Source organism: Barbus barbus (assembly GCF_936440315.1).
Source record: "Barbus barbus genome assembly, chromosome: 13".
Taxonomy (NCBI): Eukaryota; Metazoa; Chordata; class Actinopteri; order Cypriniformes; family Cyprinidae; genus Barbus; species Barbus barbus.
Genome location: NC_136741.1, coordinates 2,081,753 through 2,096,346, shown reverse-complemented (window position 1 = coordinate 2,096,346; position 14,594 = coordinate 2,081,753). Strand labels below are relative to the sequence as shown.

The 14,594-nt window shown below is 36.0% G+C and overlaps 1 protein-coding gene across 1 annotated transcript; it reads left to right on the top strand.

The window, feature by feature from the left end:
- Nucleotides 1-5,134: 5,134 nt before the first annotated feature.
- On the top strand, nucleotides 5,135-12,651 carry LOC306879199 (V-set and transmembrane domain-containing protein 2-like protein; the record flags this gene model as incomplete). The annotated part of the gene is made up of 4 exons (XM_079431993.1): nucleotides 5,135-5,234; nucleotides 9,549-9,718; nucleotides 11,540-11,584; nucleotides 12,247-12,651. 4 exons carry the CDS (start codon nucleotides 5,135-5,137, stop codon nucleotides 12,649-12,651), a joined length of 720 nt encoding a protein of 239 aa, XP_079288119.1.
- Nucleotides 12,652-14,594: the final 1,943 nt, after the last annotated feature.

Below are 14,594 nucleotides of genomic sequence, written 5' to 3'. Positions count from 1 at the left end.
TGTTCGCTGCTTCGTCTTTACTGACCCAAATATTGCGTAGAGTTGCCAGTTAAGCCATCGTTCTCCTCTCCATCATCAACCCATGTACAATTAAAGCAGTGTTTATTTCCCCACAGACACAACCCTTGATTAGCCAGGCTGAAACACAGTTTGGAGGCAATATCAAGGCCCAAGTTATTATAACTTGCACACACTTGCAGAAAAAAAAAAAAAAAAAACTAACAGAGTTGCTACACATACTTCAAATGGCTCTGCATGTTAAATAAACTAATGTCAGGAGATTGTATTCATTTAAAGAAACTTCATGATCATTTTATTAGTTCAGACAGAAGAAATAATAAATTGGCTGAAAACATTTTAAAAAGTTACATAAATATTATTTAGTAAGTATTATAGTTGTTATTAATATACGGAATTCATCTTAATGTGTATATTTTGTTTTCATTTTAATTTTAGTTAAAGTTTCAGTCATTTTGTTGTTACTTTGATTGTTATTCATTAAAGAAAAAGCCTAAATATAGTTTTATTCAAACAAATTTTCATTTGATAGCTAATTTATGATTATTATTAAGAAAATATTAATTGAGGTAACCTACAGAAATCACTTTCTTTTCAGTGTAGAGTTGCAGCTCAGTGTGAACGCACTACACTGCTTTCTCATATTCTTTAAAACATGCATGAAGATTTTTGGGGCATGACGGTGCTTCTGGACCATGTTCACATCCTTTTTGCATGATAGAGCTTTAGTTGGCATCTGCAGATGGCACGGCGGATTGTGTTTATCGACAGTGTTTTCTGGAAGTATTCCTGGGCCCATTTAGTAATGTCAATGACAGAATCATGCCGATGAGTGATGCAGTGTCGTCTGAGGGCCTGAAGACCACGGGCATCCAACAAAGGTCTTTTTTCTCATTTTAGTGATATACTGTCTGTTCTCAGATGCTATATCTGACACATTATCATTCCCCGATAGTCGTCTGGGATGCTGTATTTGTGAGCAGCAGTTGTTTACTGACTGGACTTGTTTCCATGTGCATTAGAATGAAACATTTCTCTGTTTAAATGGCCTCTGCTGGCAGCGTTTTCACATGCGGTCATTTGTCTCCATTAGTGCTGCCAAACACGCTGGCTAATGAAGCCGGTTTGCTTTCATTGCCACAGACTGTTGTGGTGGCTTTCTCTTTATTATTTCATTCACTATTTGCTCTCTTCCTGTGAGAGAGTTTCAATTATCATCTGTTTGGTGTGCGAGTGTGAGTGTTTTGCTTTTATTAATTCCATCATATTTCTGTGCAACTATAAAAGACGGAAGGAGATATTGAGGAAATTTCAGGTTGAACCAAAAATGATGCATCCATATGAACAGATTGGGTTTCATAACACTCTGATGTTGAATTCTATTTCTGTGCTGTTATTGGATGTCATATTGATGTTACAGCCAACAAACAAAAACTTCTTGCATGCATTTCCCATCCAGTTATTTGTCTAGTTTTACTCGAGCTGCAAATAGCAGCACTAAAATGCTTCTTTATGTAATATGTGAAAGAGGAATAGAAAAGTATGTGCCATTCTCAGCCTCTCAAGGGCAATTACTGTGCCAGTGAAATACCAGCTGTCATGCTGCTGTTATGAAGGCAGGGAACACATAAAAGCAGCACCATTAGGAGACCAATAGAAAACTGACCTTACCACACACACATATTACCCAACATCCATGCCAGGACTTCAGAGTGCTTATATCTGCTTGGACAAACAGTACGTTTAATAACACTCTGTGTTTCAACAGTACATGAAAGGAATGTTCTAGAAGCAACTCATGTAAACACCTTAAACATAATATTATCTTAAACAGAATAAGGTAAATAAACAGATGTCCATGTAAACGTATACATTTTTCTTAAATACATTCAAGCATATATATAGCCTACATAATAAATATACACAATACACACACATATATTATGTAAACATAAACCTCTATTTTGGATGCGATTAATCGCGATTAATTGATTAACAGCACTAATTTATTTGAATGCTGATTGATTCATATTGTCCCTTTTTATATGAATAAATATATAAAAACAATAATAAAAAAAAATCTGAAAGTCTAATATAGCTTTTGCTCCTCTTCTATAAGTCAAAATAAAAAAATGCATAAATGTATAACATACTTCTTTAACTTGCATCAGAAGCTTATTCATTTTATTAAAATCAGAGTTCAGCTAGAACTGCAGAACAGGAGCGAGCATCTCAGAGTTGTTCATTTCATGCATGGCTTCACCTCACTCTCTCTTTCTGTCATATGTGCATCTGTTGTTAATGCCTGTTTGTGAGCGGTGAGTGTTCTGGGTCTTGGCATCTCACAGCTGACACTTCTGAACAGACACACATGGCTTTCAGGAGCAGAGACCAGAGGAAACCAGCTCTATAGCTGCCATCACTCAACATGAAACAGTGTAATGAAATCCCATCTGCTGCAGCTCTTAAAGAGATGATGCATGTGTTTAGTGTTCGTTTGTGCACTTTACAACACCAGCAAGATCATTCTCTGAGACAATAAGTAAAAAACTAAATTTTGGACTTGTAAGACTGATCTCATCTTGATGCACAAACTTGCAAACTGAACCAAAGTTGCATGGTGTGCACTGTGCAGTGATGCAGGAAAAAGGAGTAGATATTGTATTTATCATCTTGAATATATGTATAACATCTGTGCAATTTTCAGATGCATAACTTTTTCATGCAAAGTAATTTTAGATGCTATACTGCAAATAGTATTTGCAGTATAGCATCTAATACACTAATTAGTATTTTGTCTTGTTTTCCAGTAGAAATATCTGAATATGCTTGCTCAACATTTTCCGGAAAAAAATAAATACATCAATAATAATAAGTGAACTTATGTTTAAAAAAAAGAATATCTGTCAGAGGGGTCAGAAAAAATAAACTTAATTTAGAATCAGGCTTTTTAAAATACTGTTTTTTTTGTTTCAAGGTTGTTGTTTTCTTGGACTATTCGCACGAGCAGCAGCATGTGCCTGGACCTTTTCATTAACATTTAAATCACTAACTCATTAACACAGCAAGCCAATCAATTATCCTATTGATCAATTAAGTGCTGAGGCCAAAATAAAATCTCAAAACAGCCAACTCTGTGAGCCGCAGCAGTTCATGCCTGAAATCCAGGACCATTCAGGATTCAGTCTAAAGACTTTAAGAAAATCTATATTCTCTATTTGAGCTTTGAGTCATGTTCAGATTATACTGTATGGAAGTATGAAGACGTTTGACCACGTTAAATGGCACCTTCAAGGTTAGAAGCTGCTAAAGTGCTGGCCTTGCCCTTCACAGCAAGAGAGACATCTAAATCCGCCTGACTATATCTGCAATAAAACGCTGCTTTTAAAAGCAAACATCGCTGATTGAATATTTCAGAGAGACAGCATGCAATTTTCTAGTGACCTTTAAAGCAACTAAGAACTTGTGAAAACCTTTTAGCCACACAGAAAACTACTGTGTGAATGATTTTATTTAGTATTGAGTATTTAGTATTTATTAGTATTGCACAATAATTTTTTTTCTTTTTTTATGCCTTTCATTGGACAGGAGAGCATTAAAGGGAGAGAGCGAGGTGGGATTGGCACAGGGCCTGGAGACGGGAATCAAACTCAGGTCGTCACTATATGTTGGCGTACTAACCACGAGGCTATCAGCGCAGACAATAATTCATTTTTCTAGGAGGTGTTCCATTAATTTCTACTATTTTATTATTTTATTTTGAGACTGAAACATGATTGCAGCTAACTTTTAATTCAGTATCTCCCCACTAGAACAATTTTTGACATGCAGCTACAATGCACCAGCAAGTAGTGATCTTACGCTTCATTTACATGTTAAACATGTTCTCAGAAGTCAGAAAAGGCAAAAGCACACACGTTCAGTCAGGGACGAGACTCCCTTGGGCTCAGACCGGATCCTGATGTCTTGGACACATTAACATTTGTGAGGCCGGTTCAACTATTTTAGCACAGGTTATTCAATTTCCTTCAGCCTCACAGCTATGTTTAATATTTATGAATCTGCTAGAAATGCTTGGACTGTCTGTAAGATTATAAAATACTGCAGTCTGGTTCACTGAAATTGAAGCAAAGACCAAACCAATGCATAGGTTTGCATTGCAGTGTTTTTATATGAATAATGAACATGCACTGAAGAGCAGTAAGTCAGGTAGGAAAATATTATACATTATTTCCAAAAATAATAATATAGGTCACTTTCTTGGATCTAATGGTGCACTGAAGTTTTCCTGGACGGTCGTATTTACAAGTTGCAAAGGTGAAAGCCTCTTTGGCCAGAGCAAGATGACAATGCACCTTTTCTACAAAAACAATCCAGCAAGATTTTATAACTCTTTTACAAAATGATGAATAAATTGATTTTTTTTTTTGCTTTTTACTGTTTTTATTACTTGTACAAAGGTGCTGTAAATTGAACTGTTACGTATTCTATAGCATAATTAGGCTATATAATAAATACTATCATTTTGTACAGACCACCTAGCTTGATATAAATGGGAAAAACAAGAAGTTCAACAAATTTACTGTCAAAATAGTGTCTGCATCGATCACATCCGCCATATTTTCTCATATTGTGACACACACGCCCCCAAAACTAAAACTGCTTGAAGAAAGTTGGGTTGAACATTGTGGTGGTCTTCATGTGGTTCAGCTCATTCGATCTTTCCGACATGACTTGAATGCACCATAGGCTTATTTTTTTTAATGGACTACAAATGCTCATATCATATACAAATGATCTGCAGATGTACAACATGCTACACTATTAAATGAAAAGTCTGTGATCTTAATCCTGGGTAATAACTGTGGAAATGTTTAGTCTGCACACGTAGAAAGTAACTTCCACCTGATGAAAGGAGCAGGAACGGTTCATGAATGACCTTATATCACTCCGCCTAATTGATCGTCAGCAGACCGCATCACCAGACCCCTCCTCCGTATGTTCCTCCGCCGCAGCCGCGCGGCAATTAGTGCGCTCCGGAGCGTGACGACCACAGACACCGACCGGCGCTCAGGTGCCGCTTTACCGGCAGGATCTGATGAGTGATAGAGCACAAATGCACTCGTTTGGAGAGATGCTGTGGATTATATACTCGCTGGGATTTTATGCCCAAATCAGAACGAATTTGGCAGTGGACAATCACGTATCTGGAAACGGTAGGTGTGTGAGGAATGCATTGAGTTGAGTTGAGTGTGCTGGGATGTGTCTCAAACGAGCATTTCTGGGGCATCATAAAGCATGCATGGCCTGACTCAGAACGCCCAAAATCCTGTCTGGGAAGGAAACTCAATAAGTTTTGATCTCCCTCTCTCACTCTCTCTTTTTTTGGAGTGTATAAAGTCTTTAATTTAACATTAATGAATATTTGAGTTTGAAACCATTAGCTTAAGTAATGTTTTTGAAGTTAATAACAATAACAGTAATAGCAGATATAGCATTTTAAAGGCATGCCACATTAAAACAAAAACTACTGTGAATAATAGCCTACACCTGACTACAGGACAGACCGGGATAAGTTGTCAGAGTATATGTTCCAGTAACTTTAAAGTACTGAGTTTAAATGCCATTTACATATGCATGTGTCCTAGTTAACAACTATTTAAAACAGTCTTAAGTATAATCATGTTTGTGAATTCTGTTTTTTTAATCTAAAATCATAATATCATAATTTTTGTAATATGGATGAACAGAGTAAAACCACTTTAAAACACTGACTTTCATTAAGACAATAGTACATTTTACAAAATAAACTGTTCTGGGTTCTCATGGCAATTTTAAATAGAAATTTCGAGTATTTTTTTATTAATGTCAGGTTGGGGCTAGTTTTTAAATTTTATAAGGAGATACATTTATTTATTAAATATTAAATGGTCAAAACTTTTTTTTTTTTGCTGTTTCATGAATTGTTTTGCATTTCTTAATATGTATTTTATTTAAAATATTTAACTAAAAAATGAACTAAATATTTGTCTATGATGGTTATGGTATTTCAGAGTTTTTTTCATGCTCTCCACTGGAAGTCCTCTGATGTTAATGCTGTCTGATGTGCGGCGTGAGATGTCATGAAGGACATGAGCAGCGTTTTCTTTTTCCTACACTGACAGCTATAGTGTCTCCTTAGTCATGGTAACCAGTGTAGATGTATCGGATATGGACTACAGTCTTCAAACAAACAGATAAGATTTAATTTCTTGCAAAATGAAAGTAAAGGGATCCCCAGGGATTAGAAAAACTCATTAGTTTTAGGATTTTTGCTAGTTAATGGAATTGTTAATTTAGTTGTAAATTGTCACTTGTGTCAAATCAGTGGGAAGTTATTTGTGGAGTAATTGTAATTGTATAAGAGTATTTCTTGAGCCTTTTCCTGAAAACTTCTTGAACTTATTTGTTTCCTCAAATTCCTAGTTTCACAGTCATTTTCTAGTTATTTCTAGGTTTACCTGTTTGGCTGTATATTTTTGTGCAACCGTGAACTTTTCCTCTTTGTTCTTCTGCGTCGTGGGATTAATGCTGTGGATTTTTAAGATGTTCTTCTGTCTTTGATCAATACAAACGAGCACTCTGTGAACGAGCTGAGTATTGATTGGTTACCTTGAAACTCTCAGATTAGCACCATGCACCGTCCTCTCCACCGGGAGTCAATTAAAAGTTAAAGTTAGTCCTGTTATCTTGTGTTTTTGTGAAGTGTGCAGGTGGACTGAAGAGATCCATGTTCTGCATAAGGAAGTGTAGAAGCTGTATAGCAGATGATTGTGAGTTATACAGTCAGAATTATGAGATATAAACCCACAATTCTGAATTTTTTCTTGCAACTATGAGTTAATATCCTGCAATTCTGACATTGACTTCTTTTCTCAGAATTGTGAGAGGAAAAAAGTCAATTAAAGAAAGAGAAAATTGAAGAAACAGCTTGAATATATCTGGAAAAAAACTGTTCAAACCAAAGTAAGAAACATTATTTAGCATTTGTTATTAATTGGGATATAAATGCAAGTGAAAGTGATTGTGTGTTTAGTATATCCTGTCTATTGAAACATGTCTGATGGGAAGATTTGCTGCACAGAATTTGTCATCTCCTCGTCCGCTGTGATTTCTCTCTCTGTCTCAGGTCAGCATGAGCTGCTTTAATAATGTCTACTGGGGGTTTTGTTCAGACAGGGGGTCCAGCTGGTTTTGACCTCTGCTGTCTGTTTCCGTCCGTATGGAGGTCCTCCTCCAGCTGAGATTAAACCAGTCAACCCTTTGTTGAGTTGAGAAAGAACAAATGTCATGTTGGTGTCAACAACTTCCTTATTTCTCATTCATTATTTCTTACACACACTCACTTTTGTCATTCGGGTTAAACCTGTTGAGAATCGCTGTAATGTTTGCATCTCTGCAGATAGATCTGTGCTAACATTGCATGTCATGTCATGTTTTTTTTTAAGGTGCTTTATCTGAAATCTGAAAAATGTCAAAGTATGTGTCTAAATCCAAAGTTTAAGTATGTTGTAACTTATATGATGTTGATAGCTAGTAATATGCACTTTTGTGAAGCTTCATAACATTTACGAATCATTTGTTTTGAATCAGTGATTCAGAGCATGTATCAAACTAAAGTCATGTGATTTCAGTAAACAAGGCTTTATGTCATAACTGTTTAGAGATTTCAGTGGTTCGCTTTTAGGGGCCAATCTCTGTGAACCTATGAACTAGTGTCTATATGGTTTTTACTTGACATCGGATGAATTTTATACATTTGTAGACATCTTATTGAAGCATTTATATGATTTTATGAAGATTTGTTGTTATTAGTGTACTAGCCTGACTAACAAATACTCAATAAAACAAACAAAATGACCCACATATTCATAAAATAACATAATATATGTTACAAGTATGATCTGTTTTAGTTTAGTTTCTATGTCGACGTCTTCCTGCCTCGTTTGTTTCCATGGTTTTTAATTAATTAGTTACACACCTGTTTTGTGTTCCTCCCTGATTACGTTTAGTATTTAAAGTTTGTGTTCTCCCATGTTCCTTTGTCTGCTATCGTTATCGTATATTTATCGTTTTTGTGTGTGGTTGTGCCCTGCTCACTCTGTGAATAATTAAAATAAGTTTTTAATTATACTCTTTCGTTGTGTGTTTTGCTGTACACACCAGACACGTAACAATATCCAGACGCTTCATATTTAATTGTATTAAGATGATTGATTGGTTAATTGCATTTGATTACACTTTCAATAAAACATTGCAGTTGGTGGAAGGTGGGAGAAACAATGTTTTTCATTTCAACTGCTAGCTGTCAACATTACATGCTGCACCTTTAAAACCTCAAATACTAAAAAATGCTATTTTCTTGAAACTACATAACCCTTGTCAGACCAACAAAAGTACCCCAAATGTTGTCCCAACTAGTCAAACACAGTTATCTGAACAGAGAATTTCATATTGTTGAAATGTTAAGGCTTTGTGAGTTCCCAGCATGCATTGCAGTATGAATAAATTATGCAGTTACTGTTATAGGATTATTGTTTTGCTGTTTGCTGACTTCATTTAAACTTTTTTGTTGTCGTTTTATCATTATTGTTAGTTATTCGTTGTACTGTCATGTAAAGAGCTCATCTTTTTAACATTTGTTAATTGCCACCATTCTAGAGGTTTGTGTGTCTAGTTTTTAGGCCTAGAGTATGTTCAGCCACTTTTTATACGTTCCCTGTATATCTCAGTCTTGTATGATGTTTTACAAACAGAGACAATGTTGTATACGTATTAGTCTAAGCTTTATATTGAGGTTTGCCATTTGTAAACTATGTAATTTCAATAATATGGTGACTGCGTTTCAGTTGCTGTGACAATAATTTTTCTATTAGCAAAATGAGACAATCAGCATTGCATGAACAAACAAATTTACATTGGCTAAACAAATTATACAGAATCATCTGTTGTCTTTTATTATTATTTTTTGTCTCTACCTAGATGTGTGTGTGTGTGTGTGTAAAACTCCAACAACTTTTATTCCTTTTCACCTGAAGTACGATTACAAGAGTACATTGTCAATTTATAACGACTTGTTTTAATGTGGTTTCTTGCACAATAGTTCAGTGAGAAATAAATATCAGAAATGAATGAAGGCATGGAGAACATTAGTTTGCAGAAGCAGTTTCTTAGGACATCATTTTAGTCCCTTTAGGCAATCAGCAGACACACAGACTCTCTCTCTCTCTGTGTGTGTGTGTGTGTGTGTGTGTGTTTTATACCAATGAATTAATTATTTTGTTTGTCCTCAGATGTTTCTGCTTAATTATCTCCAGTCATTTTGCAATTAATTTGTTTTCCTGAGCATCAGACTGTCAGACTTTTAAACACACACACACACACAAACAACTGAAAGTATCTCTGTGAAGAGATTCACAGAACCAGTTGCTGTTAAAAGCAGGATGACTAATGGACAGTAAAATGCATATAGTATCTCTGTTTCTCTTCAGCTCTTTTCACAGATGTTCCTCGGGACGTGGTCTCTCAGGCTGGAGATGATGTGGAGATGGCCTGCTCCTTTAGAGGCGCTAGTTCCTCCTCCGTCTCCTTGGAGATCCAGTGGTGGTACACCAGACACTGCAGAGACTGGGCGGAGCAACCAGCTTGGACAACAAATCAGGAAAGCCTCTTTTTATTTTGTTCAGATGTTTTTAACGTGACCTTATTTTATATTCGGTATATATATTTTCGAAAAATTTAAGGAAAGGTTAAGGAATTACAGCTCTTTAATATGTACCTCCCCCCTTTTTCAAGGGACCATAAGTAACTGGACAATTGACTCAAAAGCCATTTCATGGACATATGTCAAGTCACCTTTATTTGTGGGCTACTCCTTTATTTCTACATCAATTAAGCAGGTAAAAGATCTGGAGTTGATTCTAAGTGTACCATTTGTATTTGGAAGCTGTTGCTGTGAACCCACATCATGTGGTCAAAGGAGCTCTCCCTACAAGAGAAACAGACAGTTGTTAGGCTTCAAAAACTAAACAAATCCATCAGAGAGATAGCAAGATAGCAGTGGCCAAGTCAACAGTTTGGTGCATTCTGAGAAAAAAAGAATGCACTGGTGAGCTCAGAAACATAAAAGGCCTGGACGTCCACGGAGGACAACAGAGGTGGATGATCGGAGGATCCTCTCCATGGTGAAGAAAAACCCTCTCACAACATCCAGCCAAGAGAAGAACACTCTCCAGGAGGCAGACGTGTCTACAATCAAGAGAAGACTTCACCAGAGCAAATACAGAGGGTTCACCACAAGGTGCAAACAAGGCCTGATTAGACTTTGCCAAAAAACATCTTAACTCCCTCTGGTTCTTAAAAAAAGCTCACTTTTTTAAGATCAGTGCGAAAGACACTAAAAATACTCTGTTGATTTTGGTCAGCACAAATAAGTGTTATATATAATTTGCAACTGTTAAGTGTCTACTTTTATTTGTGTAAACTCACAATAACAACAAAACTTTGTTCTCTGTATTTTTCTCCATGAATATCCATCTGAAACTCATCAATAAAATGAACTAAAAATCTGTGAATACTCAGCACACAGACATGAGAGAGAGATCTATAGAAAGCTTGAGATGTCTACTTGTAAATGAAGTCTTATCGAAAACAAATATTCTTTGATAAAGTAATCCGTATGAAACCAACACATGTTCAGTCTTTCCCGTCTAAACTCATTATCTCTAATGTGATCCCGCCCACGCGACCTATGCATACCAGAATGACGGGAAGAAAAAAGTATGGAGAAGGCTTGGAACAGCTCATGATCCAAATCATACAGCATCATCTGTGAAGCATGGTGGAGCAGTGTGATCATGAGCATGCATGGCTTCCAGTGGCACTGGGTTACTGGTGTTTAGTGATGATGAGACAGAAGCAGCTGGATGAAATCTGAAGTGTGTAGGGATATACTATCTGCCTAGATTCAGCCAAATGGAGCAAAGTGATTGGGCGGCGCTTCATAGTACAAATGGACGATGACCCAAAACATACAGCAAAAGCAACCCAGGAGTTTTTACAGGTAAAAAAAAAAAAAAAAAAAGGAAAATATTGCAAAATTACAAATTAGGTAACCCAGTCTCTGGCTGCGTCCATGAGTTCCAGATTTAAGGCAGTCATTGCCTGCAAAGGATTCTCAACAAAATATTAAAAATTATTTATGATTATATTTATTTGACCAATTACATTTGAGCGCCTGAAAATGGGGGTACTGTGTGTAAAAATGGTTGTAATTCCTGAGCCTTTTATGTTATATTTTTGTTCAACCCTTTAAATTAAAGCTTAAAGTCTGCACTTTAATTTGATCTTGATTGTTAATTCTATTCTGGTGGCATACAGAGCTGAAATGATGAAAATTGTGTCAGTATCCAAATATATGGACCTGTGCATGTATACATATACAGTTAAACACTTAATTTTCATTTAGACTGTGTGTCTACAGGTGGTTTCACAGGAAAACACACCAAGGGGAGCGACTAAAATAAGTGTGAGTTCTGCATTTTAAAATGGCTTAAGACTTCTCTTCCTTAGTAAAAGTTTGTCTCAGCAGCTTGTGAATAGGTTTTAAGAGAAAACTCTTAGCTAAAAACTTTTACTGCTATTTAGGAATACCTTAGTGGTAAGATAAAATGTTTTGTGAATACGGGCCCTGGTTTACATATGCATTATATTCTGATTTTATTATATTTTGCTTCTTCTGACACTTCACATCTCTTAACAAATTCACATCAGCACATTGTGATCAAAATAAGACTTGTTCCTGCTATTTTCTTGTTGATATTAGTCACTTTAACTTATTTTAATAATTTTTTTTGTAATTCTGCAGTAATTTAATAATCTCATTAATTCTAATTCATGTCCTTGACAACAGCAAACAAGTGCAACTAATTACAAAATAAAGACCATGAGGGTATTTCACGTGTCTGTATATTCATTTATATATATATATATACATTAATTTGACTTTTTGTGAGAGAATCTGTGAGTGAATGTCGCTCCTAACATGCTTCTTTAGTAGATGTACTCATTTTAATTGGTGCACATAAACATGATGGGTTCTCTTAATTCCCAAACGTAAATAGCTTCAAATGACTTGCTTTGTTAGTTGAATGTTCTTGTTCAATAATCATGTTTTGTGTTTGTTTTAAGGTGGTAAAAGTGGTTGGCAGCAACATCTCACATAAGCTTCGTCTGTCTAGCGTCAGACCATCAGACGAGGGAACGTACGAGTGTCGAGTCACTGACTTCAGTGAAAGCCGAGCCCAGCGGCACAGAGTTCAAGCGTATCTGCAGGTGCAGCCAGACCTCCAGCGGGAACACCAGAGTCCCGTCCACAACAGAGACCAGAAGAAAGAAGAGGAGAAGACGACATCAGAGCAGAATGCAGGTCCTGAAGATCATCAGAAGAGCCACCATAAGAGAGAAGAAGAGCAGAGAACGCAGCATGTGGCCCATCAGTTTCATGAAGAGGATCATCATCAGCTACATGAAGGGAAAAAGACAAGAACGGGAAAGAAACACCAATCAGAGAGCAGAGATTTGAAGACAGAGTGACTATCCTGCTGAAAACTGCACACGAGAAGAGAGACGTCTCGATAAAACTAGACCCGTCCTAATGTTACAAACCGTATCCTGACACAAGTTGTCCACATAATTAATCTTAACATTAGTTTTATTGCAAACTGAAATAATTCTGATTTGTGCTGTAAAAAGGAACCAGCACTGTCTTGATTTAAAAGGATGGTTTACTTAAAATGCTTTTAAAATTGAACCTACTTACTTTTGGAACCATTTCTGTTGGCTAGTCGTCTTAAAAACAATCCGCAAAACTTTAGTTTTCTTTGTGTTAGTTTGACTCAGGCTACACCTCTCTTGATGTTTCTGGTCATGTGGTCACCATAAGGAGAGGAGAAGAATTGAATGAAAAATAGCAGCAGAAACGAGAGGTGACTATTAATGACTGACAAGAAACGAAGAGGGTGAATTTAGCTGCGGGCAGAGAGTGAAATGTTAATTTATTCATTAAAAAGGAAGGGCAGACAAGGACTGAATGTAATTTATTGTTTATGTTGGGGATGTTTACCTTTACTGGCCTACATATTTTATTTGTATGTGGTTTTCATTCGTTTAGCTTGTATCTTGCCAAAAATGTGTTGCACACAAGATGGTAAATGGCTAGTGTGTGCCTTTTATAAGACTTTGAAATAGAGCTGCATTTCTAAATGGACGTTTCCATTATTGTTGAACAGATGTTCTGCAGTTAAAGTGATTTTAATGATGCATCTTCTGTATATCTGCTTTGTTCTGCTTTAATGTTCTGTATGGAAGCAAATGTTTCAACTTTATTGAATTTCTGAAGATATTGTCACTTGTTTCAATTAAAGTCATATTAAAAATAATTGTGCACATGTATGGAATGATCAAGGTTGTCAAACCTTGATTGATTGTATTGTGTTCAAAAATATGATGCATGTCTGTTTGTGTTGCATGCGTTGCTGTGTTTTATGTTCAGTCTGTCATATCAGGCTTCTGCATGATGCAGCACTGCCACCCTCAGGATAAACCTATAATCTTCAGATTCATATTTAGACGATCCCTTTCCTAAAAATCATCGTTCATTTAATATAAAGGAAGTTAATGAGCAATAGCAACGTCCCAGTTTGAAACTACTAATGTAACATGCTCAAACTGATGCTTTAAGTTTTGCAGACTGACCAAGAAAACAGCATGAATATTGCATGTATGGCTCTGTTTCAGTACAAGAAGGCTTTTTCTGTGCAAGGATTGAGCAGATGATTTAATTTTGGATTAAGATCATTTCCCTCTTTGACCAACAGAGATCAGTATTCACTGTTCACCATAAATAACACTCAGGTGGATAATATTTGAAGGATCCTTCACCATAAAACTGAAAATCTATCAGTTATTAGTCTCTAGCACATCTTTTTAAGCCAGATACACAAACCACAACCTACATCAATGATTATTAAAGACTGATTTATGTTAAAAGCTTTTTGACTCCAGGTATAAGAGAAATATGAATCAGCTGTCAGCTTGTAGAATGAAATAACCTCTTCTACACAAAAGAAATAGACTTTCTGATTTTTTTTTTCTACATGTCTTAAAAATCAAAGCAAAACGATATAAAATACAAACGTTTTGTGAAATTATTTATTAAACACTCCTTGGAGTAAAAACATGGGAAGCCAGCGTTTTATGGTTTGCAGTCGTTATTTGAAACTTTTAAGTGCTTTAAGCTCAAATACACGCTTAAGAATAAAGGTGGCAAAAGGACAGTTTACAGAGTGATGCCATGAAAATAAATCAATTACTGGGAGAAAAAAGTTCTCAAGGTTTGGTCACTTTACCATTGCTTGATGAATTTTAGAAATAAAGTCATTCCAATAGGATTCTAAAGAAACATTTTCCCTTATAGGAAACATTTTGTGGGATGGAGATGTTGAATGTTCTTCATAGATGTCAATAAAGAACCTTTA